Below are 25,416 nucleotides of genomic sequence, written 5' to 3' on the forward strand. Positions count from 1 at the left end.
AAGTAATGCTGAAACTCATATTATTTATATGAAAAACCTCAAATACTTTATAAGTATTTGAGTACCACTGTATTAAAATATTTTTATTGTACACCTACTCTATACTCATTGACTCTCTCGTTATGCGACGTTTCGCATTAACAATAGTAAAAAATCTACTCTCGAATTATTTTGCACATTAACAACATATGTCAGGCAGTAACGTATGCCAAGGTGTCAGGCAAGTAACACTGGCTGTGACAGTTAAGGTTTTGTGTCAACTTGGCTGAGCTATGATTCTCAATGATTTGGCAACTATGTAATGACATAATTTGGCATTTATGTAATGGCATAATTTGGTAATTACGTAATGATGTAGTCATCCTCCATTTTTGCATAATGCCAATTTTTACATAATGACCTGGTCTTTGGAACCTAACCATGTCCGTAAGTGAGGAGCGGGTGTATTCTTTGGCACTCTTCTTTCTACTTCACAATCCAACCCCTTCAATGAGGTTTTGAAGGCACAAGACAAAGGATTTAGAAAGAAGTAGAGCAATTATCTGACTGTGAGTTCTGACAAAGCTGAGCAAATTCCAACTAACAAAGAACTCTGTGTAGAATGAAGAGAGGAATTACAGGATTCTAAAACTGAAGAAATTCTCTGGTTGGGGTTGGTTTCCACAAGGGATTAGTTTTTATATTTTTTTACCTGAGGCTGTGTGAGATGCCATCTGCCTGAAAGATACCTATGCTTCTAAATGGCTGAAAAAAGCCTTAAGCAGAGGGGTATAACTCTATGAAAATCAGTGAGGAGATCACAAAAAGTAACGAACTTAGACCAATTTATTGAAAGGGAAGAGAGATGTAACATTTCTGAATTGATGGCATGTATCAAAAATCAGTACAAAAAAACACCTAAGTAACTAGCTAAAAATGCCTAAAGGAAAGGTTATGGGAACGAACAAGGCTAAATCAAACACTGTTCATTAAAAAAATTCTAAGTGAATTTGATAAAACTCAATTTCTTGCTAACAAAATGTTCATGTAGTTTTAGCTTTTCTTTTTCTTTTAAAAAACAAAGGTGAGACACAAACTTTCCAATGTTAAGAGTTCATTTTATTGGGAGAAAACAGAATTTCCAGTACTGCAAGTAAATTTCTATTTAAGTTCCAGGCATCTTTGACAGGAATGTTCCCGTTTCTAATGAAAACACACTGTGGGTGAAGACCATTTGGATACCTAGCTATATTCCAAATTCATTTCATAACATTTGTATTTTTCATTAGTCCTCATTAAATATTTCTCTAAAATCAACAATATCTCATAGGTAAGGAAAGGATAAACCCTGATTATTATGTGAAATTCTAAACTTGTGAAAACACTACAACAACAATGAATAGAATTTAGTATAAGCTTAGACTATACCTGAGTTCCATTTGTTGCCTCTACAATCTTAAAATACATAATTAAAAATTTGAACTTAGAATTTTCTTGAAAATTACTTCATAAAGTGGAAAGGGTTTTCATACTTCCTAAAAAACCAAAAACAAACAAAAACATTTTTTTAAAGATCAATTAATATTTACCTGTTTCTGGGTTCCAAACATACACTATACCATCCTCACTTCCAGCAAAAAGAAAAGTCCCACATGGTGTCAATGTACTATGAATCTTCTCCCGATAATTTGCAGCACCTACAAATTTCCTTGCTGCTAATCTATAAACAAACAAAAAAAATGTTACAAATGTAACCTTCTGACACATTTAAAAGATGGCAGAAAAATGTTTCTTTCAAATACTTCATTTAAATTCAACAAACACAGTTTTGAGAATCTGTTATGTGGGAGATATTCTTTGAGGGATGCAGAACAAAAAAAGAGACGGTTCCTGAGCTTAAAAGGTTTCTGATCTAGCATGAGACAGAAGACATGTACCAATGTAAACCAGGGGGAAAATATAGAAAGTACAAAAAAAAAAAAAAAAAAACCAGGAAAAGTGTTTTGGAGATTTGGATAAGAGAGATTAATTCTAGTTCGAGATCAGAGACTACTTTATGGAAGTACCATTTGAACTGGCTACTAAAAAATGGATAGAATTCTTATATTCCTTCTACATGATAAAATTTAAAATCACACAGGACTTGATCTATGAAGAAACATTATTAAAATTATCTATTAAATATGGTGTACAACATTCCAGACGTTTTCACTTACGAGTAACAGCAAACGCTTTAGCGCTATGTTTGGGTAGGTACTATTATCATCTCTGGTTTACAGAGAAGCTATCATATGTACTGCTTTGTAACTGGCTTTTTTTTTTTCCCACTCAAAATAAATCATGAATAATGGCCCTCTTTGTCAGGAAATAAAGATTATATTTTATCATTTTAAGTGGGTATATGTATATCATTGTCTAAACATATCTTAATCAATTTTCTATTACTGGACAACAACTGAGGATGTTTCCAGTTTTCCCCTACCATGAACATGATATCTCTGAACAATCTTATGTATGTATGCTTGCACTGTTTTACAATTATTTTCTTAAGATAAATTCCCAGACCTGGGGTTCCAAGTCAAACATTTCTGGACCCTTTGCTATGTGCTATACTGTTTTTAAGTACTTTACTTTGTATTAACCAGTTTACCCCCACGAAAACGTTTTGAGTTCAATGTATTATTTTCCCACTTGAGAGATAAGGAAAAAGTGGTGCATAGAGGTTAATCAACTAGTAAGAGGTGCAAGAGGTAGTGTGTGAATCTAAGCAGTACTTTCTAGAGCCCAAGCATGATCGTAAGCTGTATACAATAAATAAAGAGAATAACCAAACACCGCAGCCTGGCCTAGAACCTGACTTTAATCTCTATTTCTAAACATTTCTCTCTCAATACCCCTTTATCAAGAAACCTATGTTCGTATATACTGGCTAACTCACTTTGCCCTGAATATACCTTGTATTACTCCAACACTGAACTGTATTTCCATCCCACAGAAAAAAGTTCCATCTTTGGTCTCCTCTTGTCTAAGTTCTACACATCCCTCAAGACCAAGCTCAAAGGCCAACTTTTCCATAGAGCCTTTAACAGCAGGCTATATTATAGCTGTCAGATTTATTATGGCCCTGAAAAAAAGATCCTTTTATGATATATTTATATTTATTAGATACATCTTGAGTACTTGATACTTGCCAGGTATTACACAGGTGCTATGTATAACAACAAAAACATCATCAAAAAGTAGATTCCAGTCCCAGAATATCCCATGCTTAAGTCTAATTAAAGGCTTTGTGTCTTATTTTGGGGGCAAACAACTAGATCATAAACTTCTGATGCAGTAATTCTGCTTGTCATTCTCCCTCACAACTCATACCAGTGTCTTGAACAGCTCTACAGAAATACTGACGGGCTTAATGATCAGGCCTAGAAAGATATTTGCAGAATTAAACGAATACAGATTACCACGTTGCCTTTCTAAGCAGAGTAATGCTTAGAAATAAAATACCTAATAGCATCATATCTAACAAAATCACTTCCTCTCATTTGTTTTACAGGAACTCCAATACTAAAACCAAAACACACTGGAGGTATATGCTGGCTTTCAGAATCTGCTTCTCTCGTTTACACTAAGGATACTTTCCTTTTGTGTGCCTGAGTTAGGAATTAAAGACGTAAAGCAAGGCTGTACTTCTGTGAGTTGGAACCGACTTGATGGCAACGGGTTTGGTTTCTTGGTTTGGTATTAATCAAAAGTCCTCTCGTTCAGTTAAGACATCATACTGCACCATACCAACACCACAGAGATAAAAGACATTCATCACTGTTGAAGGGAGATGTTTTTTTCTTTAACTGTGAAAATTAAAAACAATTTTCTCAGGGTTTCAGAACCTTAGCACTACTCACACATTGTGGGCAAGATAATTCTTTGTGTGGAAAGCTGTTGTATGAATTGTAAGCTACTTAGCAGTATTCGTGGTCTCCACCCACTAGAAATCAATAGCAATAGTCAAAAGTGTCTCAGACATTGCCAAATGTTCCTTGGGATGAAAAACTGCCCTTGGCTGAGAACCACTGCTGCATTTTATAAACATGAATTAATTCATTACTTATTCTATTCTTTGTATCCTGTATATACTGAAATATACTTACATTCGGAGATCCATAATTCTCAAAGTACTATCTTTGGTATGGATTAACAAACGTTTTCCATTGGGATGAACCTCCATATAACTTATTGGAATCCCCTTAAACTCACTCTCTTTGATTTCCTAAAATGATTAAAAAAAAAAATATAAAATATCCCTATCAAAAAGATTGTCTACTACTAAACCTTTAGAATTAGTTTTAAACAATTTGGCTGAGAGATGTAAAATAGAGTTGAAAAATCTGCAGAGATGTTATTTTTTGTTATGTAACACCTTATCTAATTAGTGTTTTTGTAGTATATCCACTTTCCCAAAATTAGTCAGTCCCCAAACCAGAAGCACTTCTAACAAATACCTCTTTTAACATTCTATTTTTAGTTTGTCATCATATAAGGAAGCTTTCGTTTTCTTTTTTCCCATTAAATATTTTATTGCTTTTTTTGGTGGAAGTTTATACAGCAAATTAGGTTCCCATTTAACAATTTCTATACATATTGTTCGGTGACATTGGTTACATTTTCCGCATTGTGGCAACATTCTCATTATTTCCACTCTGGTTGTTCAGTTTCCATTAATTAACTTCCCTCACCTCCAAATCTTCCCATCTTTGCTTTAGGGTAAATGTTGACCATTTGATCTCATATAGATGATTTTTCTCCTTTTAAGGAGCACAGTACTCACAGGCGACATTGTTTATTTTATGAGCTAATCTATTATTTTTAATCTATTATTTAGCTGAAAGATGACTTTTAGGAGTAGTTTTAGTTCAAAGTTTAAAGGTATCTCAGGGTGATAGTCTCGGGATCCCTCTAGTCTCTACTGGTCCAGTAAGTCTGGCTTTATTTTTAAGAATTTGAGTTCTGTGTTACAATTTTCTCTCCTATCCAGGACCATCTATTGTGTCGCCAGTCAGAATGGTCAGTAGTGGTAGCCAGGCATCATCTAGTTCTTTTAGTCTCAGGATAGAGAAGGCTGTGACTTGTGTAGGCGATCGGTCCTGTAGCTTCCGATTTTTATAAATTCAAAAGTAAGTACAGGATTAACTTTCAAATTCTACTCCAACCTCAAATTCTTTTAGTCATACACTTCTACGCATCCTGGAAGAGATGTTATCGGAATCTTATTCTGAAATACAATTTAACTCGTAATTTTACTTTTCTGGATTTTGTTGGTAGTTATACTTAAGACAGCTATAGAAGACGGCCAACTAATGATGTCAAGAAAGACATAAACACTGAAGAGTACCTGCCTGAACAAGACTTCCTTTCACAGGAAGAATTACCAAAGGTCCTTGTTTGGATTTCTGAGACAAAGAAAAAAATTGCAAACGCAAAATTGCTGAGCTTAAAGCCCTCAGAATCAAAGAAAAGTCTGCTTTAAACTGTGGGCAGAATTCTAAATTAGCCTTCTTCTTGCTTCAGGGGTCTCCTTCTTGCTCCCTTCTCCTCGAGGGTCTCCTCTTCACAGGTGGGGTGGCACCAGCAGCAGTGTGCTACAATACTGCTGCAGCCCCAGTGTTGGTAGCTGAGTCCCTGCTACAGGTGCTTAACACTAAGACCTGCTGTCAGCTATTTTTTTAAAGTTATAGAAAAACGAACGTCAAACACTGACACCACAGATGGGGATTTCACTAAGCTGCACCACAACAGTTTGGGGATGAAGGAAGTACTGCTGGGGGTTTGAGCAACTGGAGCAACACTTACACAGAGATGCAAATGTGCAAAATCAAAAACAAAACTGCACAACACGTGTTAGGTGTAAATTTGAGAAAGCGCTGGCAGATTTGGTGTTTGTAGTATTTGTTAGTGATTTCCTCCATATATGTATATATACATATATATATATTTTTTTTATCATATTCATTCTCAGAATTGAAAAAAAAATTTTAAAAACCCCTTACACTGAAGCCACTGACCTGGTCCAAGGAGTGTGTGAAACAGCACACGGACACTTCCTCCTTAAGAGAGGGAGGAGGGTAACAGCCTTCCCCATATGGCTGGCTGAAGAGTACACAGAATGAATCAAACCACAGTCTCTAGTTTGCCCTCTGGCATTCAGTGATCCATCGCTACCAAAAAGGCATAGAGCTCATTTCCTAACTTCTGACTATCTGAGGTAATCATCAAACTGCAGATTTTCAAGGTAAATTTGTTTTCTGGATACTAATTATGGTAAATAAACACATAATTTTTATAATAAATAATAACTCTGCTTTTTATAGCAAATAACTTCTGCTTTATATACTCAAATAATTAGAACTGGTGCCTTTGGAACCTTGCCAATCCCTCAGGTTTACAAGTAATTAGACAGTATTTTTCAAAGTGTATAAAATTAGGTTTTGACAAAACATCACTCATTAATCTGACAAACCAGATGAGGATGACTAAAAATAGGATACGTCAGACTTTTTTAAACAGATCTGACAGACTCAATAGATTTAACTAAAGTTCATGGAAATTCTTCATGTTTAGAGTGTCTTCCTCAAACTAGGACAACTGCTATCATAATCTATTATGACAAATTTAAGAACAAAGGTTTAACTTACATGTAGAAACCACACCAATTTATAGAAAACAAACTGAAGTTTAAAGATTCATTTTATTTTTTTAACCAAATGTAAAAAATATACACTGACATAACTGTTCAAAATACAAGACACTTTAAAAACACTCTACCCATAAAATGGAAGAGGTTATTCATTTATTTCTGCCTATTTAGCAAATTTCAAAAGAAATGATTATTGTGATTAAATAACAAACCCAATAAACTACATAATTCTGAAAGACAATCGTTCTGAAAGAACACCGAGCACAGTATTTTTACAAAAATGTTACTGATTCAAGAAAAAAGGACAGGGAGAGCAGAAAATATGTTATTACTTATAGTCAGTAATATAATATACACCTCATTTTTCGGCATAAATTTCATCTAATGGATCACTGAATGCCAAAGTGCAGACTGGGACTCAAAAACTGAAGGTAAACCTTGACCAAAATGAAGAAAATTTTCAGTAAGTCACATGTCATCATTAAGCAGCCATCAGGAAGGAATGATGATTGACTTCTCAGGGACTAAGAAAAACTGTTATTTTTTTAAAGACAGAGCAGAATGTCTTGACATTGATATTAAGGTCATTTTTGAATTTCTCTAATTAAATCCTGTGACGTGAAATACAACTTTATACCTTATTCACACTCCAGTGGCGCACTGAGTGCTGCACATCGTTCACTTTGACATAGGTATTCCAAACAACAATCACCCCTGTGCAGTCTCCTGAATACATGTGATGACCTATTTAAAAAAAAAATAACTCATTTATGAATGTTGCACAGAATCAGAAATAGTACCAAGTTGGGGAAATCACATCCCAGTAAAACAGTCAAAGAATCAAAGGGCTACTAAAAGAGATTTCAATTTTGGAAAAAACACAACTTATATTTAAATTCCAATTCTTTTTAAATGAATTCTTTAATCTTTCAAATTATTTTTTGATGATTTATTCCCCTTTGCCACTTGCCTGAATTTGAATACAAAAAGAAATGAGCATCTCAGTCTATGTGTATACAGCTTATATTCCAAAGTCAAACAGATTATTTGATTAATTCAGTGTGTACCTGTATCCCCTCATCTTTATTAACTAATATACCTTACATTTCTGGAAAAATACCCATATTCTAATACATACCGGTAGCCTAATGCCTGAGACCCAGTAGGAACTCAAAAAATAATCAAAAAATCCATTCAAGGTTCCAGTTTAACATTAATTCTTAGAGTTAAACCACCTTATAGTTCAATGGGACTGCAGAGACCATCAAGTTCAACTTCACACCCACTCAGGAATATCTTACACATAATTACTGACAATTGTTCTGGAACTGTGAATTTATTATTTTACAAAGCAGCTTGTTCAACCAGTGAACTGTTCTGTGTATTAGAATGTGTTTTCTAATTCTCAGCAGAGAAAATCTGTCTTCTGGAGCTTTGGTCCTACCCCCTATCCATTGGAGCAACACAGACCGATTTCCCTTTTTTTCACATTTGGATTAAAAACAAAACGAAAAAAACCTGTTGCTGTTGATTCTGACTCATACCGACCTTACAGGACAGAGCAGAATGGCCCCATAGAGTTTCCAAGGAGTGCCTGGTGGATTTGAACTACTGACCTTTTGGTTAGCAGCTGTAGCACTTAACCCCACCACCAGGGTTTCCACATTTGGATAGCTTATGGTCAAATATTTGAAAAAATTCTCCATCTCACTTCTACAATCTGAGAGTTACTTCTTTCTTATTATGACAGTATTTTCAGACCCCTTTCTATCCTTGGTTGGCCTTAATTTTTTTTTATGGATGTTTTAAAATAATTTTTTTTTATTACTGTACTTTAGATGAAGGATTACAGAACTAACTAGCTTCTCATTAAACAATCAGTACACATATTGTTTTATGACATTGGTTACCAACCCCATGACATGTCAACACTCTCCCCTTATTGACCCTGGGTTCCCTATTACCTCTCCTGCATTCTAGTCCGTGCCCCTGGGCTGGTGTGCCCCTTTAGTCTCGTTTTGTTTTATTGGCCTGTCTAATCTTTGGTTGAAGGGTGAACCTCAGGAGTGGCTTCATTATTGAGTTAAAAGGCTGTCCAGTGGCCATACTCGGGGGGTTTCTCCAGTCTCTGTCAGACTAGTAAGTCTGATCTTTTTTTTTTTTTTTTTTTGTGAGTTAGAGTTTTGTTCTCCATTTTCCTCCAGCTCTGACCAGGGCCCTCTATGGTGATCCCTGTCAAGGCAGTCAGTGGTGCCAGGTGGGTACCATATAGTTGTGCTGGACTCAGTTTGGTGGAAGTTGCATGACTGGTTCTTATCTAAATGTTTAGGAATTAGTAGCCTTAAAACTATAAGCAGAACTTCTGCAGTACTTAATCTATACCCAGGTCTATCATGTGACCTGTCAAATAAACATCAATCTAAATATGCCAAACAACCATCGATACATAAAATCTCTCAAGCTCAAATAACTGTTAACCCAGTCAAATGAAAAATCTTCCTGCAACTTGTCTTCATTTGGAGCATGTTCTCTGACACACATACCTTCAGTATCAAAACAGAGAGAGTTGATAAAAGTCTTATGAGTGTCAAACTGTCGGATCAATATGGCAGGTTCCTCTCTCATATCAACTTTCCATATCCGTATCATGGAATCATAACATCCTGTAACCACTAGCTCTTTTACAGCTGGATGGAATTTAGCCGTATAAACAAAGGAAGGATGAGGTAAAACTCTGAAAGTACTGGTATTATTTATTTCATTTTTCCATATCCTAGAAAAGACAAAAAAGTTACACACTTCTGAAGGGCCAAATTTTCTCTACGAACCAACAGAGCCAACTGGGCCTCAAACACGCAAGTGACAACCGATAGTAAAATAAATTTTATAATTATTAAAAATATGATGAAAACGTGTTTCAAGTGGAATTCCTCACATCTTGACAGAGATTTCTTAAAGTTATTATCAAGTATAATGCTTAATTTGTCCACTAATTTAATCTATACTGTGAAAAATGGAATCTGTATTTGTATTTGGTTATGTTTGGCTATTTTTAAAACTATTTTTGACAGTGATTAAACACACACCAAATAGCTGGTAAAATATTACACTGGGTACAACAGTCATAAAATATAAAACAGAGGCAGAAATTTGAATGATTTCCTCCTTGGACTGTGTATAATCCTTTTGCGAAGTGCATACTAGTGGGGTTTCTAGCATAGGATAGTCTATTAGAGTTTGTATTTATAATTTCAAAGCCTAAACAATAAACATAAAGATCTCAAAGACTTAAAAGCCACTGAAACGGCAATATGAATTTTAGAGTAAAATAAGATGAACATAATTATGATATTTTGACAGTAAACAAACTAGCCCACGTTAAACACTTTCATTATATTTAACACTCTCATTATCTCCTCCTCTAAATAATGGCCGATTTCTTTTTTTTAAGATTATTATAACTTCTACAGTTTTGACACAACAGTAAACCTTAAGGGTTCAGTGGCTCTTTTAGACACTTAGCATTTCTAGTCAGTGTAAAAATAGGCAAAATCTAGCAAAATGAGTGTGGTGTATTTGTTTTTATACGTTTGGTTAAGCTATTATAATGAGTAGAATATATTAATTTTTAATATGGGGAAGTGCTTTATATTTATCCTTTTAATTACTGTCTAAGAACTAAAGTAACAATTCCTTTTCAAAATTATCAATAAAAGAAAGAAAAAAACCACAGTTGCTAATAAAGAATAACATTTTTTCTCAACAGCTGCTTAAAATACAGGATATGGTCTTTAATTACTAAGAATCCAAACTAATAATGAGGGAAGTGAAAGACCCTGTTTTCAAGTAAAAATAAAGCACATGTGTTATTGCATAAACACTCTCACCATATAACACTTTCTATGAACATGTGCTACATGAAATGTGGTACTTGTTAAAAAGAGCAAAATCACCAGTTTGGAAGGAATATTAAGAAGATAGCTAAAAAGGTAAAAATGTCAGTTTCTTAATAAAGTTTAGCAGCATTATTTGTGTATTACGTAACAAGCAGACATGAGGCAACATATCTTCAAAACATCTTAATTCAATTAAAACAGACTTAATATTTTTAAACCAAAATGATGCTTTTGGTGTAAAAATTAAACTGGTATCAATGATGGCCTCAGTTACCCAGGCACTGACAGGGTTCAAGATTCTACAGCATGTATTCTTGAGTTCAGGGAAAAATCAGGTCAATCACGGAGAGAGAAGACTATAAAGATATACACGTTTGTATGGACTAGAAGAGCACACATACACATATACACACACACATAAATAATTAGAATTGGGAAAGAAAAAAAATAAAACATACCAAAAACGCATATCAAACTTAAAACAGTGTGTACAAAGAGGAAGTGCAACAGGCACACAGCCTATCTGGGAGCGATTACACATGGCAAAGCCTTTCTGACTGTGTTAGGAGCAGCTGATTTGAGAAAAACACAGGCTATTCTAACAGTAACTCGAGAAGGGAATTTAGCGTAAGCCCAAGCAAAATTTTCTGAAGATCATTTAAAAGTGGTTTCAGAGGTACATTAACAGGGAATTACCAGAAATTCAAGCTGGATTCAGAAAAGGGCGTGGAATGAAGGATATCATTGCTGATGTCAGAAGAACCTTGGCTGAAAGCAGAGAATACCAGAAAGATGTTTACCTGTGTTTTATTGATTATACTAAGGCATTCAACTGTGTGGATCATAACAAACTATGGATAACATTGCAAAGAATGAGAATTCCAGAACACTTAATTGTCCTCATGAGAAATCTGTACATAGACCAAGAGGCACTCATTTCAACAGAACAAGGGGATACTGCACGGTTTAAAATCAGGAAAAGTGTGCATCAGGGTTTATCCTTTCACCATACTTAATCAAACTGCATGCTAGGCAAATAATCCAGGAAGCTGGACTATATGAAGAAGAACACAGCATCAGGATTAGAGAACGACTTATTAACAACCTGCGAGATGCAGATTACAAAACCTTGCTTGCTGATAGTGAAGAGGGCTTGAAACACCAATGAAGATCAAAGACTATACAGCCTTCAGTATGGATTATACTTCAACGTAAAGAAAAAAGAATCCTCACAACTGGGCCAATAAACAACATCATGATAAACAAAGGAAATATTGACTTTGTCAAGGATTTCAGTATACTTGGATTCACAATCAATGCTCATGGAAGCAGCAGTTAAGAAATCAAACGATGCACAGCACTGGGCAAATCTGCTGCAAAAGACCTCTTTAACAGATGAAAGGGCTAAGATGCATCTGACCCAAGCCATGGTATTTTCAACTGCCTCATATGCATGCAAAAGCTGGACGAGAATAAGGAAGACTGAAGAACTGATGCCTCTGAATTATGGTGTTGGTGAAGAATACTGAATATGCCATGAACTGCCAGAAGAACAAATCTGTCTTGGAAGAAGTACAGCCAGAATGCTCCTTAGAAGCAAGGAGGGTAAGACTACGTCTCACACGCTTTGGATGTATTATCAGGAGGGACCAGTCCCTAGAGAAGGACATTATGCTGCTTGGCAAAGTGAAGGGTGAGTGAAAAAAGGAAGAACATCAACAGGAGATGGACTGACACAGTGGCTGCCACAATGGGCTCAAGCATGACAATAATTGTGAGGATGACATAAGACCCGGCAGTGTCTCATTCTGTTGTACGTGGGGTTGCTCTGAGTCAGAAATGACTTGATGGCACCTAACAATCACAACATATGGCAGAAAGCTAACTAGCAGAAAATAGTTATTTAGGTGACACCGTTGAAACATGTCACAGTGATCCTCAGGAAGACAGGCTCAGAAGAATACATAAGCAGGAATTCATACTCTTGTCACCTTTGGGAAGATTCTCTTCCTTTTGACTTTAGTTTATTCATTACAAGTATTCCTTCTCTTACAAAAACCTCATCCTTTTTTTTAGCTCTAGCAACAACGCTTCACTGTTTACTCAGTTAATCCTTTGACATTGATATTTTTATGATGTAAGGTATCTTAATATAAATTCCAAGGCTACATAAGAAAAATGTAGGCTTACTATATTATACTGTATAAAAAAAAAAATGTATACTACACTATAATTGGTATGTTTTATCAGGAGATCCAAGGTGGCTTCAAGAAGTAAGAAAATCTGAGCTGGGTTTAAAAAGATGACTAGAAACATACTACAGCTCAAAAAAAGTACTTAGTAAATGCTGAACGAATGAGTTATTTAGAAAGAATGGGATAAGCATAGGAAGAGTAAATAAAAAGGCATGAAGAAGTTAAAGTTAAGATGCTAAAGGGTATTTCAAAAGATTTTGTGGGAGAGGAAAGGATACCAAGGAAGTGCAAAAGAGAATGGCGTAAGGCTAATGAAGGCCATGCCTGTTAGGTCATGCTAAGGAACTGGGGCATTTTCCAATGGACAATGGGTAAATTTTTTTAAATCAAATCATTATGAAAGATGGTTTTGGAAAGATAATTTTGGCACAGCAAAGAGGGAGGAGGTAGAGATCGAATACTGGGAAAGTTTAGTAGCGACAGTTTTAGCAAGAAATAATAAGGGCTTGGATTAAGACAACAGCAGTGAGGATAGAGAGACTGTGATGGAATGATGAGCCTTTTGGGAAGGAGAACTGACAGGCTTTAGAGCTGGCTGGATGTGGGAAGGAATGTTGGAAAACCCAGGAAGAGATGAAATACTACTTTGAATTTGGGAGACCCAGTAGATTAGAATGACATTACAAATACACACACACACACACACGTATATATGTATTACAAGAACACTAAATGAAGAAAAAACAAAGCCTAGAGAGGTAAGTTTGGTTTTACATTTGAGGTGCCACTAACCTATCTGGGTGGAAATATGTAACAAACGCAAACTCGGTAAAGAACTGGGAACTAGAAATAATTGAGATTCGAAATTTAGAAGATTAAGAGAGACTAGGAGAAGCATAAAAATCTAGGAGACAACTATTAAGGGTCTTGTGGATCAATTCATGGGGAAGAGGCAGAGAAAAAGAAACCAGACAAAGAGAATAAATATTAGGGTTGGTCCCAGTCATAAAAGTAAGGAAATTCATGATAACGAAAACAATGAATTGAAAAACTGTCAAGACAGGGCAAAAGTCAATTACTGAATGAAAGCAAACAGATTAAGAACTAAAACTGGCCGATGAATTTGAAGATTAGCAAGAAACTGCTGGATTCTTAAAGAGGCTGTACAGCCCGGTGGGTGTGAAAGCCAGACTCACTGGATAGAAGCAGAGACAATGTGTACAGAATCTCCTGATGGTGCACAATGGAAACAAATGGGGTCGTCTGAAAGGCAGGAAAAGTTGAAAAAAAGATTTTTTAAGATAAGGAAATTTGAGCATGTTTCTAAGATGAGGGGGGGAAGTCAACAGAAAGAAATACATTAAAGAGGTAAAAGGGGTAGGAAATAATAGACGGAACAGAGTCCACCCGTACCTCTTTATGAAGAGAAGCAGACAGAGATAAAGGTGAGTGAACTTATGGATATGAGGAGGAAAATACAGGAAGTCCACGTCTGGCTAATTTACATGAAGCTAGCAATCTAAACAAAGTGGGAAGACTGGCATTTAGTATAGGCGACCTGATGAGTGGTAAGGTTTGGATCTGCTGCCAGAGGAATGAGAAAAGGGAACTGAATAAAGGGAAGTAAAAGGAATGCTCAGCAGAGGAGACCTCAGGTGACTTTAAGACTCACAAATTCACACTCAGGCCATGGATTTTTACCAGCATTGCCTGACATCCTACAGAACGGTTGTGCTGAAAGAAAAAAACAAGTAGATAGGTTCTTGAGGGCTTTGTTTAGGGATGACAACAACAACAATCGTAGGTTCCCAGCTAAAGAGACAGGAATGTAAATTGTCACTAATTCCTATCTTTTTCATTTAAATAAAAACTAAATAATAATGATAATATCTTGATCAACCAGACATTTTATAAAGAGAAAGAGGCTGATAAAATGAGTAGAAGAGGTCCAGAGACTAGAAGTCTCCACGTGTCAAAAGAGCAGAAAGCAAGCTAAATCAGAGTAAAGATGGAGAGCATCTCCAACTGCTCTAAGTGTTTGTTGCTTACTCTGTAGAGAGAACAATGTGCATACACTTAACAGCTGTTAGGATCAAATTAAGTGGCAAATATAAAAAAAAAACCCACGGCAAGTAGCCACCTAAGATGCATCAATTGGTCTCAACCCACCTGGAGCAAATGAGAATGAGGAACACCAAAGACACAAGGAAAGTACAAGCCCAAGAGAAAGAAAGGGCCAGTAAACCAGAGACCCCATTAGCCTGAGACCAGAAGAACTAGATGGTGCCCAGCTACCACCGATGACTGCCCTGACAGGGAACACAACGGAGAATCCCTGATGGAACAGGAGAAAAATGGGATGCAGACCTCAAATTCTAATAAAAAGACCAAGTTTAATGATCTGACTGAGACTGGAGGGACCCCAGAGGTCATGGCCACCAGACTCTCTGTTAGCCCAAAACTAAAACCATTCCTGAAGCCAACTCTTCAGACAAAGATTAGACTGGACTATAAAACAAACTGATACTGGTAGGCATGTGTTTCTTAGCTCAAGTAGACATATGAGACTATGTGGGAAGCTCCTGTCTGCAGGTGAGATGAGAAGGCAGAGGGGGAAAGGAGCTGACTGAGTGGACACGGGAAATACGGAGTGGAGAGGAGTGTGCTGTCACATTGTAAGGAGAGCAGCGAGGGTCACATAACAATGTGTAAGTTTTTGTATGAGAAACTGACTTGAACTGTAAACTTTCACTTAGAGAACAATTAAAAAAAAAAAAAAAAGGAGGGGGGAAGAAAACCCCCACAGCTGTCAATATGATTCTGACTCATAGTGACCCTTGAGGACAGAGTACACTTGTCCCACAGGATTTCCAAGACTGTAAGCATTCTCAGAAGTAGACTGCGACATCTTTCTCCCGAAGAGAGGCTGGTGGATTTGAAATGCCAACCTTTTGGTTAGCAGCCAAGCATGTTAACCACTGCACCACCAGGGCTCCCGGCAAATATGAGATATAGAAGCATCCTGAAAAACTGTCTACAGTATTTTCAGAACACACACACAAGGTAGAACAAGCAGCTAAAAAAGATGTAAATGAAATTTTAAGAAATAACTTTTCAAAAGTTTTATTTTAACACTTTTTAAAAGGGACTAAATTATTTTAAAAAGACTAACATTCTGAAAAATGCAAATATTCGCCAAATATAAAGCTCTTAAAACATAAGGGGCATGATCAGGTATTCAGCCTATAGCTATGCACTAAACAACACTGTATTCTAGCTCTGTACCAAGCCAGAAGTGAAGGCACAGTTCATGCTGCCAAAGAGCTTACATTCTAGAAAAAAACCTCAGTTGTTTAATAACCTCTTCACAAGCATTAAGAAAACAGTTTACATAACAAGAATTTAAAGACACCAAGGACTAGAAATGTTATATATTAACCCACTGTCACTGAGGACAGAGTAGAACTGCCTCACAGAGTTTCCAAGGAGCGGTTGCTGGATTCAAACTGCTGACCTTTTGGTTAGCAGCCAAAGGCTTAACCACTGCACCACCAGGGCTCCTGTTATATATTACATATATAAAATGTATATAAGAAGAGAATCTTCAAGAAAAAGGTTTTCACAACTGCTTATGTAATCAGTCAGTCTGTATGATGCATATTTAGACGATGCCTTGATAGGTAAAACATGGCAAAAGCATAAGAACAGGTACGGCACACTCAATTTATCTTTGCTTTTCCTGATCATGGACAGCATATACAATAAGTACTTCTCAAGTATACTAACCTGGCAGTGCCATCAGATGATGCAGTAAGGATGTAACGATCATCGTTTGACCAGCAAAGATCATAAATGATATTGAGATGGCCACACAATTCTCTCATGAACCGTCCTGAAGGGATTTCATATACTAATAAAAATATTTAGAAATTAGTAGGTTCCAGACACAGAATTCTTAACCCAGCAATACACATATTCTTTACTTATAGTAACTTGGACGTAAGGTAAGTGCTGTCTATAAGAAAATTATCATCAAAGATATTGCAGTGCAAAGTTTGAAAATCTATGTAAGAATAGTTTTTTACACACTTTAGATGCGAGAATCTGGACATATAAAAATTTATAATATGCTATAATTAAAAGTCATTCTCACCTGTTCAAAGCGATCCTTCTAAGAATATTTAATATTCAAGTTATTAATCAAAAATAAATAACATATTTAAATTGCTATTAACTTTAAGTATCCTACAATTTGGGCTTTTAACTTAGCTGTCATGAGTGAGATACAGTGAAACCTGTGACAGCTGGAACTCAATGGGACTGCCTTATTTTTCTGGGTCTCACAAGTTTTCTGCCTTTGACAGTATGCAGTCTTGCCATTTTTCTATTGCTCATTTTAGTGGAAAATATCTGAGTTGTCCTTCTTACACAGGTACCAGCTTTCGCAGGTTTTACTGTATTATTTTACCTGAAAATCAAATTTCAATCAAGATTTTAGTTAGGTGAAATAATGAGAAATTTAAACTGTAGTATTGCCAGGAAAAAGGTCTAATATTGAAACTATCAGTATAATAAGTGAATCAACAGAGATACAATCTGACAGACTAAAAAAAAAAAACCCCCGTCCCCCCTCCCCGCCGCGACCATCGGACTCATAGTGATCCTGTAAGACAGAGCAGAACTGCTCCATATGGTTTCGAAGGAGTGCCTGGTGGATTTGAACTGCCGGCCTTATGGTTAGCAGCCGTAGCTCTTAACCACAATGCACCAGGGTTTCCCTGATAGACAAAGCACTATGACATTACACCAAAAAAAAAAAAAAAAAAAACCATACTCCTTGCCGTCAAGTTGATTCTGACTCATAGCGACCCTACAGGACAGAGTACAACTGCCCCATATGGCTTCCAAGGGGTGGCTGGTGGATTCAAACTGCCAACCTTTTGGTTAGCAGCTGCAGCTTTAAACCACTGTTCCACATGGGCCCCGCTAGGATATTACTCAATGTTATACATACAGTGAAATCTTCTAAGATTACCACTTAACACTTAATTACAAAGTTTCTAAGTCTCTACTCCCACCTAGTGGTAAAATTATTTTTTCTCTAAAATACTAAGCTTTCTAGAAGCACTTCCAGGTATCAATTAAGGACTTTTGAAAATCTGTTGTAAATGCCTTTATTAAAAAAAAGATGAAATGTCTCAAATCCTTTTCCTACCTTTCAACTTTAAGATTCTAGGAAAAAACAAAATAAAGCCAAAACAAGCGGAAGAAATAACAAGAGTGATAATAAGAGAAAACAATCAAAATAAAAACATTTTTTAAAGATATCAATACAATTCACAAACCTATGGCTAGACTGACCAAGAAAAAAAACAGAGAAGAATCAAATTATGAACACCAGGAATGAAAGAGCAGACATCGCTAATAACATTACCAGAATAAAAAGGTTTATAAGGGACCGTTATGAACAATAAGGAGCCCTGGTAGCCCAGTGGTTAGGCACTCAGCTAACCGAAAGGTCAGTGGTTTGAACCCACCACCCGCTCCAAAAGAAGTTGCGGTCTGCTTCGTATAGACTCGAGCCTTGGAAACCCTATGGGGCAGTTCTACCATCCTACAGGGTTGCTATGAGTCGGAATTGACTCAACAGCAACAGGTTTGATTTTTGGTTTGGGTATTATGAACAACTGTATGCCAACGAATTAGACAGCCTAGATGAAATGGACAAATTTGTAGAAAGACACTAACTACCAAAAGTGACTCAAGAAGAAATATAAAATCTAAATAGTAATCTAAATAGACTTATGACAAATAAGAGATTAAATTAGTGATAAAAAAAAAAAACTTCCCAAAAGAGCCCAGGCCAAATGGATTCAATCCTTGACAAATATTTCCCAAAAATGTAGAAGCAGAGCACTTAACAACGACACCACCAGGGCTCCTTAAAAACTAAAACTATAAAATTCATAGAATAAAACATAACAGTAAATCATTGTGAGCTCTGATTTAACAACACTTTCTTAGATATGACACCAAAAGCACAACAAACAAGAAATAAACTGGACTTCGTCAAAATGAAAAAGTTTTGTACGCAAAGGACATTATCAAAAAAGTATAAAGACAACCACTAATCAAAGGAAATATTTTCAAATCATGTATCTAATAAGGGACTTGTATCTAGAGTACATAAGGAACTCTTACAAGTAAACAATTAAAAGTAACTCCATTAAAAAATAATAGTACATCAGAAAGCAAAAACAAATAATATAAAAAAGATGCTTAACATTGTTTGTCACTAGGAAAATGCAAACCAAAATCACAATGAGATACTACTTGACACTCACTAACGTGGCTCTAATAAAAAAGACAGACAATAACTAGTGTTGACAAGGATGTGGAGAAACTGGAACCTGCACACATGGCTGGTGGAATTATAAACTGTCACAGCCACTTTAGAAAAGAGCTTCGCATTCCTCAAAATGCTAAATATAAAATTACTACAGATGCAGCAATCCAACTCTTAGGCATATACTCAAGAGAACTGAAGACACGTGTCCACACAAAAACTTCTACACATGTATTTATAGCTGCATTATTCATACGCCTGTTGCTGTCAAGTTGACTCTGACTCATAGTGACCTTATAGGAAGGAGCAGAACTGCCCCACAGTTTCCAAGGAGCGCCTGGTGGATTCAAACTGCCAACCTTTTGGTTAGCAGCCGTAGCTCACTGTAGCTCTTAACCACTGCACCACCAGGGCTCCATGCATTATTTATAATAGTCCCAAAGTGGAACAAACAGATGTCTATCAACTGATGAATGGATCAACAAAATGTGGCAATCCATACAAGGGAATACTACTCAGCAACAGAAAGGAATGAAGTACTGATACATGCTACAACATGGATTAGCCCTGAAAACATGCTGAGTGAAAGAAGCCAAAAAGATAAGGCCGCATACTGTATGATTTCTTTTATATGAGATGTCCAAAATGAGCAAATCCACAGGAACCAAGAAGTAGATTAGTGGCTGCCAGGGGTTGGAGAAAAAAGGGAATAAAGAGTGACTGGTAATTGTTATGAGATTTCTTTTTGGGGTGATGAAGATGTTCTCAAATTAGATAATGGTGATGGTCGCGCAACTCTATACCAAGAATGTAAGAAGAAAAGCAGAAATTGTTACTCATACATGTTTTCTCATTTAAACACAAATTAAGTAGCAATAATTACAATAATCAATTCCACAGTCTGTGCATTGTTCAACTTAATTATAATAGTGAAGTGGGTGACCACAGATACTACCAATAGACTCAGTATCTGTTTCCATGTCTTGGATTTTTCTTCCCATTTTAATTGTATCAGATGTAGTTAACTTGTCTCCGCGCCATTATCACCTGCAAAGCTAAAATCTTCAACGTGCCAAATGCGCTGGAATAAGTCATAAGGCAGTGTATGAATCATACCATTTAACTTTCAAATTCCCAAACAGCCTTCATTTCACTGCTGTCCTATCAATGGACCACTCCTATCATCAATGGTTAAAATGTCTGCAAGCAATTCAAAGTAATTCTGCTATTGGCCTAAGCCAAAATGTATCTGGGAACATAAATCTCAAAAGGACAGCATCAAAGCGATTTTAGTGCAATTCTTTTTTTAATACTAGTAATCAGGTAACACCAGTAACTTACTGGACAGCCACCTGGCAAGTTTCATGAGCATATATTCTTTTATTGTGTGAGATTTAAGTCATAACTATATCTAAATCCATTTAACATTTTGAACAAGCTTATTTTTCCTGAGCATACAGTAACACATTTATCACGGAAAATCTGGAAAACATAAAACTGAACGAAAATAATTCTTCCACTGCCCAAAAGACAGATATCACTATTAATGTTTTGGGGTATATTTCCTAAGAATCTTCTTTTGTGCTATGTATAGTTTTTTGGTGATTTTTAAAAATAGTATGGTTGTAATCAAACTACTACACAGAGAACTCTGTATTTTTTTAAAGCTATCAATATTTCATGAGGAAGAATATCTACTAAACATCAATCAAGTCAATTATGAGTTCTCAATGAAATTCATAAAGTGAATTATCCAAGTAACAAATTGTATGAAGCTGAGCAAAGTTCAACACAACTATGTGCTTAGAGCAGATGTCCGTGAGGATCTGGCTATACCTTCTGAGGAGAGCTGGTTTTCATTTTTGAGCATGAAATAAGGGTACATATTTAATGCTTCTAAGTCTAGAAGAATATGCTAACGCACACTTGGGGAAAAAAAAAAAAAACCTCTGAAGTTACAGAAACAATTCTTTTTAACATGGTTGCCTATATTTTTTAAAGGTAAGTTGAGAGGGGGTTTTTGGTCTTTCTGCTGACTTCCCTAATCATACTGAGAAGTCTTCAGCTACATACTCCTGAGCCAACATATTAGTGTTCTGGTACATAACAGATTTGGGGGTTTTCATAATTCAAATTATCACGAGTATCAACTAACCACATTGGACTAATAATCCCCGTGAAATTTATTAACCCTTCACATTTCTAAATTTAAAATAGAAATGCTTACACACAATGCTCCACCATGTTTTAAAAATAAATTTACCACCCTTCATTTGATCATTCTTGTTATTTCTGAAAAGATATAGACAAATAGAACATTATTATAAAAGAACTTTTACTTTGAAGAAATCTGTTTTCCTTAATTTTGGAGTACTGGGGGATAAATCAAGCTAAAATTTAAACAAACTTTAAAAAACAAAGAATGCAAACTATAGAGATAACAATCAGATTAAACAGATAGGGCTGCTACTCACAAATAATCGGGTATCCATCCCTGCTGGCACAGGCTGCTGCTAATATCCTTCCATTATGGGAGAAAGCAAGACAAAAACATCCCCGTTCTCCCGCATTTAGTGAAAAGAGGTGCTTGTTTGGGATACGGCAAGCCTACAAAACACACATTTTAAAAATACACATCAGGAAACATTAAAATGCAAAGGCGAGTTGTTAATGTCAATTCCTGTAAGTGGCTTTTCCAAAAAGTCCCTTTGCTGTGATACAGAGGAAGAGAATATCAAATCAGGAGAACGCTGACAAACCTTAGTTAATTACTTTCTAAACAAAGCATCGGTTCTCCATAAAATTAAGTGAACTTGTATTCTAGGTCAAAATAATACTTAATTCACGTAAAATATGATTAGAAAAATGATTCAAATATTTGATACTCTAAAGCTGTCACTGCCACACTGCTTTTATAAAACCACTAAAAAACTGTACGTCACATCCTTTTTCCCTGACAGCAACTAATACATCATTTTTGCGAAGGCTACAAACTGTTCTAAGACCATAAATACCCTATAGGGCCACTGTAACTTAGTTCACCCTGTGTTCACGTTCATACTCTGTGTCTCAAAATAACCATCTTTTGTGGCTGCCTCCCAAAATGTACTTTCAAAGTAACTACCCCTTATGGGTTTCTCGTTCATTAATATTTCTTCATAATTTTTATGTTTTCATTACCTGCAACCAGAATAAACTAAATTTTTTTTAGGTAGTAATATGCCCTGTAGAAAACACTATTTACTTTTATTTACCCTAGTTCTATTTTTTCCTACTTTCAGTGAGTCTTAGTTCCTGTATTTATTATTTAAAAAGTTGAAAATTAAACATATATTGGACCCTTACTATGTGACATAAATGTTGCACGTTATTACAAAAGTCTTTTCATATATTCATCGCAGCAACCCTATGAGTAGCCATTATTAGTTATCTATAGCTAATAATAAGGATTATTCAGATGGTCAAGTCCAGCTTAATGGGCCTAGTCAAAGACTATCAGTTCAAGGGCTTGCTTTCTAGATGGGTATCAGATTGTTCACAAATGAGGTCAAGATTTAGCAGTATCTCAAGAAGCACAGTCATAAGCACCCACTACAAGGTGAGAAATTTCACAGGTTATTTATTAGGTGCCAATAATGTACCAGAGACAACACTATCAATCTTTTTCAGCCATTCTCTAACCAGATGATCTGGGAAAGGGGAAGAGGGATTAAAAACAGAATAAAAACTGGAGGAAAAGGTAAGAAGTTTAATAACCACTTGCTGCTGCTTCTGGACTAAGGAGTGCAGTTGAGGAAAACTCTGTGCCCGATCACCTAGGTGAAAATCACTGAAGCCATCATAGTTGTCTTTGTGTTCCCAGGGCTTGATACTGTGCCCTATTAAAAACAGGCACTCGATGAAAGTTTAATAATGACCATAAAGGCCCTCAAAATCGTGGACTCTTTCCCTTCCCTTACTACCTGTCAGTCACTACATCATGCTGGCTCTTACTTCACTCTCTTGTGTTCATCCCTTAGTTTTAATTTTTACAAACATTAACCCAAGGTTAGACCCCTAACACCTCACACGTCAATGACTACAACTGCCATCTACTAGTTTTTCCTAATTTTGGTGTATCCTACTTCAATACGTCCTACACACCTTTGCTAACATTAGTTTGTCCTCCAACACAATTGTTACACTTCTCTCCTACCCTAAATCTTTTCATTATTTCTCACATTCCACACAATCAAATACTAGGCTACCATTTCAGACACCCCACAAGGTAGGCCTAAATTATCATTACCCCCTTCTCTCTTAAACAAACTCTAGTTTCCAGCCATCAAAATTTTTGAGTGCATGATGAATACAACAGGTCCCTTCCCATTTATTTACAACTTTTCTCTTGTATGAAATACTTTTCCTTCTTCCTCTTTACCCACCCCTAACTTAGCCACCCTTCAAAGTCTATCTCAAGCTTCACCAATGTGTTAAATGAACCTTTTTCCCACCACTCCAGGTCACCTTCTTTATACTCACAATTCTCAGAGTTTTTTGTTTTCAGGATGTTTCAGAGTCTTAACATTTTTTTAGGACCCCAAAAGCTTTTGTTTATGTAGTTATGCAGATATTTATTATATTAGAAATGAAAATTGAGAAATTAAAAAATTAAAAATAATAATAGCTAACATGTTAACAGTAACATTTTTATGAAAAATAACTACAAAAATGTAACTATTTTACATTTTTGAAAATGTCTTTAATGTCTGGCTAAATAAAATACAGGCGGATTTTTATAACTCCTTTTGCATTCATTTTATTTTGATATCCCAAGTCATTCTGCCTCTGGAAAATTCCAGTATACACTTGGGAAAAATGAGACTGAAAAAGACAAATACTATCTTAGAATTATTGTGAAAACAGGTTGACCTTGTGGACCCCCTGAAACAATCTCAGGGGCTCCCAGGGGTTCCCAAACCACACTTTGGGAAGTGCTGATCTACATAACTATTTTTATACCTACCTTTCCTCAAGACCTCTCTGAAACACGGTTGAAAGTGAACAACATTGTAACTGCTTTTGTACTATTTCCTTAACTAATGGGGAAGGTCCCTAAAGTCACAGTCTGTTATTCTCTCCATATTATTAAACTCTGATTAAAATGATTTATAAGTGTATCTGTAAAACTGGCTTCAATAGGAAAGTCAAATGTGATACAAAACACAGGAAATGAAGATGTGTAGAAAAATATTCATTCTTATTTATTAGACATTTGGATAAACTACAACCGCTAATGTCCCAGGTATATAAAATGAGCCACTCTACTCTTCAAGGAAATGAATAAAAAAATATGTAAAATTAATCAGCAATGCTTCTGGCCACTGTAAGAAATGCTAACGAAGTAAGAACACTTTAGTAAAAGCTTAAAGGCTGCTCCACTTGCGTTGAATGGCTATGAATATACATATCCCCATTAAAATGTGACTGAGTAGCTAGGGGCTGTGAAAAATTTCATAAATTCAAAAAGAGTAGGAGACTTATCTCTTACAGACATCAGAAATCTGTACTTTTTGATTGCTCAGGCCCCCAAACCAAGAGCCTAGGATATTGCTTTTATGTGCATGATAGGTGTTCTATATTATTTGTCAAATGAATTAACGAGAAGACTAGATTATGGTTAGGAGCAAGATTAATCTGAGAGTTTTCAGTAGCATGTTACTCTAGGAGCTGTCAGAGTTTTTACAGTAAACAACTAATTATTTGAATCCATGTTATCAAACACTTCACCTGTCCAGGCAGTCGTTTCCACTTGACTACTTCCTTTGAATCTTCTAATCCAGGCTCTAAGTCTATCGGACTTGACTCACGGTGACGTTCACAATACACTGGTTTACCTTTTTCTTCCTGAAGAGCTACCATAGACCGGTAAGATGGTTTTATCTAAAAAAGTGCCAAAAATGAGAAAGCCCATATAATGTGTTCATCTTTTTCTCCTTTCTAGAATGTACTTTTTAAAATACTGAAACAAAAAACCAACATGGACATGTTTCCAAAATGTAATCCAGAAAAAATTCTGGATTTGTACATTATTCTAAAATAAAATAACAACAACAAAAAACTCAGCTGCCATCGAGTCGATTTTGACTCATGGCAACTCCATGTGTGTCAGAGTAGAGCTATGTTCCATAAGGTTTTCAATGGCTGTGAGCTTTTGGAAGTAGGTTGCCAGGCCTTTCTTCCAAGTTGCCTCTGGGTAGACTCAAACCACCAACCTTTCAGTTAGTAGCTGAGTGGTCAACCATTTTTGCCAGCCAGGGACTCCTAAAA

General features: G+C 36.0%; 1 protein-coding gene across 5 annotated transcripts in view; it reads right to left on the reverse strand.

Moving 5' to 3' along the window:
* The window catches only part of AHI1 (Abelson helper integration site 1), a 211,167-nt gene that overhangs the window by 144,840 nt on the left and 40,911 nt on the right, over positions 1-25,416 (reverse strand). For all 5 annotated transcript variants that reach the window (XM_049901705.1, XM_049901695.1, XM_049901686.1 and 2 more), the window contains exons 10-16: positions 24,877-25,029; positions 21,582-21,714; positions 16,548-16,671; positions 9,214-9,443; positions 7,308-7,414; positions 4,128-4,246; positions 1,569-1,699 (exon numbers count right to left, since the gene is read on the reverse strand). In XM_049901705.1, the coding sequence (XP_049757662.1) occupies positions 1,569-1,699; positions 4,128-4,246; positions 7,308-7,414; positions 9,214-9,443; positions 16,548-16,671; positions 21,582-21,714; positions 24,877-25,029 (997 nt within the window). The remainder of the gene's footprint in view (positions 1-1,568; positions 1,700-4,127; positions 4,247-7,307; positions 7,415-9,213; positions 9,444-16,547; positions 16,672-21,581; positions 21,715-24,876; positions 25,030-25,416) is intronic.

The sequence above is a fragment of the Elephas maximus genome, chromosome 1 (genome assembly GCF_024166365.1).
Source record: "Elephas maximus indicus isolate mEleMax1 chromosome 1, mEleMax1 primary haplotype, whole genome shotgun sequence".
In the NCBI taxonomy this organism is placed as follows: Eukaryota; Metazoa; Chordata; class Mammalia; order Proboscidea; family Elephantidae; genus Elephas; species Elephas maximus.